Genomic DNA, 7,943 nt, shown 5'->3' with positions numbered 1-7,943 from the left:
TTGATAGTGCAATATCAGTCATTTTTACTGAGGGGAATGCTAGTGCATGAAACCACAATAGTGTATATTCCTGCAGCAAGGACGTTGCGTAAGATATCAAATTTAACCACTAATTTTAAACATTATATAAATATAAGACAAATGAAATCATTTGTATAGCATATACGGACACAGAATGACATTGTTCCTTCTACATATATGTAAACTATGTTGACGGAAAAATCTCTCCTCAATATGCGGTACATATTATTATTATTATTATTATTATTATTATTATTATTATTATTTTACAACCTGTGAAAGAAAGCACACACACAGCCTTTGGTGAGTCACGAGGGCGAGTTTCCATACTGCCCGGACACCTCCCAAAAAAGAAACAGGAGTGCTTAGAGGCCTAAAACTTCCAAAAAGACACAAGGGAATTTTTCAGAATACCTTATGCTTTATATTATAGAGAGAGAGAGAGAGAGAGAGAGAGAGAGAGAGAGAGAGAGAGAGAGAGAGAGAGAGAAATTCTAAATAAAATAAAAAAAAAGACACTCAAGGAAAGGAGGCTATTAATAAATGAACATGAGAAGGTGTGTCTGTTTTTAGCTAGCTAGCAACAGTTGAGACTTACAGGCAGGGATTTATCACAGACAGATATGACGAGTTAAATCATGTGCTTTTTCAAGAGTTACGGCTTCCTCGCGGCCAACGTGGTGTAAACGGGGAATTTTTGTTTACCATACACTTTCTATAAGTATGCTTCATCAATCCATGCCAATAAGATGACTCATGCCTGTCTAGGTGCAACAACAACAGAACAGAATATTGAAAACACAACAGTGGCCTATGATAGAGAATCACGTTTAACCCTTTAGCCAAAAGTAATTCATGAGATTACTTATTTATGTATTTATTTATTTTTAACTTTTAAACTGTACCATGACGTCATGACAAGAGAAAATGTAGGCTGATGTAGTTGTGATGGAGGCAGTGTGGGAGGTGGGTATGAGGGAGTTATGGAGGGGGTGCATGTTTAGTTTTACTGGGGACCAAATGTACCCACAATGACAGGAACACCTGATCAGGACTTTCCTTAATAAACTTTATTTATGAAGAAAATGAAAAATATCAACCTCACTGAGATTAAGGTTAGGGTTAGGTGTAGGCACTGATTAGCTTCATTAGTAATTGAAGGACAGAAAGACAAACGTGCGCGCGCTTGTGTGTGTGTGTGTGTGTGTGTATGTGTTTCACAAAACAATATGAGCAGGAAACACGATTTGCTTAACAGTTCAGCTCGGTTTATATTTAGCGTTAGATGCTGATTTTATGTTCATTATATATATATATATATATATATATATATATATATATATATATATATATATATATATATATATATATATATATATATATGATCATTTTGTTTACGTCATCGAGAAGTTTCTACACGGGTACAGCTTTTACGGTAAACGCGCGCGCTGGAGCGTTCAGCTCATTAAAACACTCGACGAAACTGAAACGTGTTTTCCTGCCATCTAAATGTACACACACACTCTCACTCACACACACTCACTCACACACACACACACACACACACACACACACACACACACACACAGGATGAGGAGTATCACGGGGAGGAGTTAACCCTCCCAGTGGAGAGACCATAAATACAGAGACTCTCTCCCACGTCACACACACATACACACACACACACACTCTCACTCAAAGACTGCAGCGCTTTGCGACACTCTCACACCAGCTCTGAAGACTCTATACTGAAGTATGTCGGACACATACGACGAACTTATTCGTGTAAGTTACTACTCTATAGTTGTTTGTTTGTTTGTTTCTTCTTTCCTGTGGAGTTTTAGTGGACGCTGTGTGAATGTCCTCCTCGTACTCTGTTGTTTAGTTTAGCTCACGCTTCCTACGTGGCATATTTGCTGATGTTGCTTGTGTTGACCTGAAAACCATTTCACTCAACTTGCTTTTGTCGATTCTTTTCAGAACCTAATTCAGATCGGCCTGAACGATGAGTTCCCCAAGCAACATGCGAAACCAGCAGTCCCCCGTCAGCTGTCTTCCTGCTTCTCGCCCAAGAGCCTCAGCTCTGAGAAACTAAGCGAGGACACGTTCGGCTGGCCGTGTGACATATGGAGTGAGAATGTGCCGAAGAAACCACAGTATCCGTTCAGGGCTGACCGATCCATGAGTCTGACTGACAACTATCTCCCCAACAACAAGATGAAGTCTCTGGAACTTCCACCGCCACCTGGATTCCCACCTTTAGCTCCTCAGCCTTCAAACCGGTATAAGACTGAGCTGTGTCGAAGTTTCCAAGAGAACGGCAGCTGCAAATATGGTAACAAGTGTCAGTTTGCACACGGTGAGAGTGAGCTTCGAGGCCTTTACCGGCATCCGAAGTACAAAACAGAGGCATGTCGTACGTTCTACAATTTTGGATACTGTCCCTACGGAAGCCGCTGCCACTTTATCCATGAGGAAAAACTCTCCTCTCCTCAAACACTCAACCAGAAGACCCAAACAGCTGCCAACCAGCAAGGGCGAATTCTTCGCCAGAGCGTAAGCTTTGCTGGTTTCCTCGGCTCTCGCAGTGTCTCCCCACCAGCATCCTACGAATCCATGGGCTTCAGCCGCGCACCATCAGTTTCTCCTCCACCAACTGACATCTTGTCCCCTACTTTTAACGATACGGGCCGTGATATGTTTCCATTCCCGCAGATCAGAGGTGAGAGCGACATCCATAACCATTCTGTGCTAATAGAGCCTCAGAAGTCCTCGCACTGTGTGTGGGGCCAAGGAACAAACTTTGAGCCGTCGGCAAGCAAATGCGCCGGGAAGGAGAACCGAAGCAGTGCCTTTGGTTTCAGCCACGCCAGCATACAGCGCTTCGCCTCTGACGATTCCCTCTCAGACCACGAGAGCTACAGCAGCACAGAGAGCTCAAGTGGCTCTGAATCCCCCACCTTTGAAAATGCAGCCAGTAAACGCCTCACAGTTTTTGCTCGCATGTCTGTTTCCGAGTAATTTTAATTTTTTTCTAAAGGACATTTTACAAATCTTTTCCAAAGATTCTTCAATATGGCATAATATTGTCTGTTTATTTATTTGCTTTAATTACTGGCCATAGGAAATTTATTTTGATACACACTTTGCAGTCTAAAGCTATGTATTTTTATTGCCTTTATGTACTTTCTACCATTGTGTCTTCCACTCGCTTGCTTTGCTAATGGCAAATTTTACATTGGTCAAAGGCATCAGGTGCCATATTAGTGCTACTGACGTAAGCAGTGCTTGTGTCTGTACCCATTCCAAACTACCAGTTGACACAAAGAAGATTTATAGGCTACTTAACCAGCAATGTGACAAACCTGAAATGATAGCTATTACATGTACTCACTAAGAAATGCACTTTACCTCTACTGGGAGATATGTAGCATTTAACAAAAGCATTATGATCTAGTGTGCCCATTTTTGAATAAATGGCTTAGATCTTGACAGCCTTTTGGTAAAAAAAAACAAAACAAACAAAACAAAAAACATCTCCCTCTATTATAATTTACACACAACAAATGTAAAAAATTTTTTTTATCATTATTATTTCTTTGTTTTCCAGGCAAGATCTGTCTTGAACGATATTGTCTCGTGTTTTTCATCAGGGACTGTAACAGTACAGTATTTCCATAGTTTAGGATGCCTTCATGTGCATTGTTTTTTAATTGTATAGACTTAACTGATGTATTTATTAAGTATTTATTAAAGTAATAGCAATGTATTTTTTACTTATTTATCAACACACGTTGAGCTATGAAAAGTGTTGTCACAAAATGATGGATTCAATGATAATAATAATAATAATTTCCCAAAAAATTTATTAAATAAATTATGTGGAAAGGTAACTTTGGTCATTGTCGTCTCGTTTTTTTATCTGAAGCTGTCTGAACGCTCAGCAGTCCAAATCCAACTTTGAGGCTTATAGCAAGGAAAGTTCTGAAAACAACGTCTGATTGCAAGACAGCGTGTATCATAATATATTAATGAATGTACAGAACTCTACATATTGGTGTCCCCATTCCGGCTAGCCGAAAATGTGTGTTCTTCCGTGTTTATATATATATAAAACACGCATAACAGGCATATATATATATATATATATATATATATATATATATATATATATATATATATATATATATAAAATATGTCAGTGAAATAACATAGTAGTAGTGTATTCTATGAACTAATTTATTTACTGCTTGTGGTTGTATGTTGAACCTGGCTTTAAGACATGCTGTAGACTGTTGGAGTAGGGTGTGGTGGAAGGCCCCTAATATAAGCTTTTCTTAGCGCGGCCCACATGTCTAGCGTCCGCCTTTCCTGTGTCACCTGTTGCATATACTCCATGCCATTTCAGTGATGCTTCTTTTCAGAACTTCCCTTCTTTGTTTACATACTTACGGATTATAAAGTAACGTGACAAGTTCAACCCATCACGTTGGTTTACTCTGGTTAATTACTCCTTAATATTATAATCCTGGCACCAGGACAGGATTGCTTTCACACACGGTTCCGATTTAATCCGAGTTCACCTGCAGTGGATCAGAAATCGGTATATATACATATATACATATATATACACACACACATTTTATATATATATATATATATATATATATATATATATATATATATATATATATATATATATATATATATATGTATGATCAGTCTGATCAAAACTCCTCCCCCCCTTCCCCCATGAAAGGTATTAAAACCTCCCTTTAGGCTTTGTCCTTGTGATACCAGGAAAGAGTTAAATCCACTTAGCCCATTTAGTTCTTCTTCTTGTATGTCAACAGGCACACCGGATGTGTTACCATAACAACAGAGGCAGTCCAGTTAAAGCAAATAAGTAGCCACTGGTTGTATTCTGCTTCAGTGGACAAGGGCTCTTATTGTGCCTGACAAGGTAAACACACACAGCTGGTTTATGGTTCCTTAAACCTATGTCTCAAAGATATAACAGTGAGCAGACCATAGCGCTCACTGAATTTTGCCTCTGTACTGTATACAGCTGTGTATGTTAACATCCTAGACCGTGAACCCATTTCCATTCAGTGTAGAGCATTCGAAAACACCAGGTTTGATTAAATACAGTTTACTTACAGTTCGCAGTTCATCTCGATCCATTTGATACCAGAAAACATGCTTGCTATGAGTAGTTAGATCTTTAAAGTGTTTAAAGACCTAACATTAACTCCATCAATATTAAAAGTATAGTATTCAAGAACTACCACGAATTACTGCGAGCTGCTATGACAGCAGTTTAATAGATGAGAGCCAAGTGAGAAAATACAGTAACACCACAAGAGGATGATTGTTAGCCTATAACTCTGGCCCAAGTGATCATTTCACTTCCAACAAACTAGTTTATATTAGATTATATTGATATATCATTGACCAACTGTGTATTTATTTAAGAACGTCTTAATGTCACTGTGTGTTTTGTAATATCATTGACGATTTCTTCCATATCACGTGTTACCTGACACCTAAACCACATATGACACAGCTATTTTCTTTTTTTTCCGAATACACCCTGAGATAAAGTTGCTCAGTCGTCTCTTCCCCAATCATTTTTTTTTATTAATGTTTAACTGTCTACAGCCTCTTGCGTTGCACTTTAACCCCACTTGTCTGTTCATAAACCTTTATCTACATACACTAGAAAGCAAACAACTACAGTGATTGATCTATAACCGGCCTGCTATAATACTGTAATGAACAGCAGAGCTGAAAGAGGAAGAAATAATAAGTAATCTATGAGAACATTACGTTATAGGAAATGTTTTGCTTATGAGCAAGCGAAATGCTCGATTAATAACACTGTTATGACAGAAACCATGTCGATATATTCTGCTCGTGTCATCACCTGAATAAAAGTCTTGACAATATGGAGTCAGATCTGTAGTTATACTTCTTCAAATGCTTTTCCTTTTTGTTAACACTGACGTGTGGTGTGAAAAAGTGGAAGTAGGTCTCATGCTTAAGGGGCATAAAGGAGAATTGCGCAAAGAGCACAGCGTCATGGAAACACGTCTGCTTTCTGTTCTGCCTGCGCAAGGTGCTGTTAAGGCCTGTCAAAGTGCTCAACTGCCAAGAACAACACAACCCCAGAGAATGTGGAGGACAATGCGGTCAAAAGTATGAGAAAAGTAGGGGGAGATGGCTTAAATACGAGTCCAGTGCTGCCAAATCCATTGCATGTCTGGTGAAATATTCTCAGTGTGGGTAAGAGGGGCGGTTTCCATTCTAAAGCTTACAATTCCATTTCAGCTTCCTGTAAAATTTGACCTATTTTAAGGATAGTTGCTTGATAGTCACATGATTTTCGCTGTACTCCAGTCCATAGTACATATTTACTCAAACACCCTGATTCTGTGAATAATTTGTTGTTCATGACATGGCCTAGATTCATGAATTTTCCCCTTAGATCATTACACAATCACATTTTTTAATGTTTTTTTTTTTTCCCCAATCAAAGACAAGGCCACAGATTAAAAATGCACTCTCCTACATACTCAGGAAAGTTTCTAGCTTTTACTTTTCAGGATAAAAGTAAAAGTATGAGGGTTTTGTAGGGGATTTTTTTTCCTCCTCTTCAACGCTTCTAGGCTATCTCTCTCATAGTGTTTGCGTCATGATCAGGGAGGCCCTCTCTATCCCAGCCTGCTACGACGAGTCCCTCTGGAGGAAAAAAATGCACCACAGAGCGAGCATGGCTATAAAAGGAAATTACTTCCACTGCTATGCTTTTGACGTCAGAGGCCAACTATTTCCCTTTTTTTTTCTTTGCAGTTCCTTCTGCTGCCCTTCACTGAGAGAAATGGACATTGCTTGTTCCTTCCTTTTTTTCCCCCTGCACATGCTGTTCCCTTTATACATAATTATGTTAAACATTGTCACTATGTATCTTCATTTCTTTTCTCTTTTCCTTTAAAAGGAAATTTATTATATCTATCCAAGGGTGGTATTAGGTCAATTTCTGTAAAGTTACACATAAGCTATTTTTATATTTATATGATATATAAACACCCGTATGTGTTTCTGTCCCAAACCACTAAGTTAGAAGTACATGATTGTATAGAACATCTGGAACTTCACTGGAACTCAGAGGCCCATAAGTTCCAGCGAGATACAAAGTGCAGAAAAAGTGAGAGCTCCATGAAGACATGGTGCGTGAAGGTTGGAAGAAGGTGGAAGAGCTCGAGTGTCCTGCATAGAGCCCTGACCTCAACCCTACTCACTCATCACATTTTGGATGAACTTGAGCCTCCTCACATCAACATTAGCGCCTGACCTCAACCTCACTAACGCTCTTGTAGCTGAATGACCACACACCCCCACAGCCACGCCCCAAAATCTAGTGCAAAGCCTTCCCAGAAGCGTCAAGTTGCAAAAGGAGTGACTACATCTGGAATGGTACATTCAGCAAGCAGGTGTGGGTGCGATGGTTAGGTGTCCACAAACTTTTGGCCATATAGTGTATATAATATATTTATATAATATCTTCGTATATATGCTTCTTTATGCATATATACCCAGAAAGGATAAGAATAAAGGGTGTTGTGCATAAATATAATTATAAACCTGGTAAAAACATGGTGTTTCTGGTCTGCTGGGTGTTGTTCTGTGTTTTGCCAGCTAGATTACATTACTTGTCTGACTTGGCCTCCCTTCTGGGTTCTCTATTATGAGCACACACACACACACACACACACACACACACACACACACACACACACCACAGAGCAGGCTAGGCAAGACAGGGGTCAGTTGTAATAGGGATTGGTTGTAACCGGGTAGAAAGTGCTACCACATACACTCATTACAGTACTTTCGTACATGGTTCACTGTAATGGTACATT

General features: G+C 39.2%; 1 protein-coding gene across 1 annotated transcript; it reads left to right on the top strand.

Moving 5' to 3' along the window:
• The first annotated feature begins 1,651 nt into the window (after positions 1-1,651).
• zgc:162730 (uncharacterized protein LOC564559 homolog) lies at positions 1,652-3,914 on the top strand. Its single transcript, XM_017491417.3, has 2 exons — positions 1,652-1,806; positions 2,002-3,914. The coding sequence occupies exons 1-2, from the start codon at positions 1,777-1,779 to the stop codon at positions 3,040-3,042; spliced, it is 1,071 nt and encodes a 356-aa protein (XP_017346906.1). The 5' UTR covers positions 1,652-1,776; the 3' UTR covers positions 3,043-3,914.
• The last annotated feature ends 4,029 nt before the right edge of the window (positions 3,915-7,943 follow it).

Source organism: Ictalurus punctatus, chromosome 17, assembly GCF_001660625.3.
Source record: "Ictalurus punctatus breed USDA103 chromosome 17, Coco_2.0, whole genome shotgun sequence".
In the NCBI taxonomy this organism is placed as follows: Eukaryota; Metazoa; Chordata; class Actinopteri; order Siluriformes; family Ictaluridae; genus Ictalurus; species Ictalurus punctatus.
Note: the sequence above shows the minus strand (reverse complement) of the source record. Positions and strands in the feature narration are given on the sequence as shown.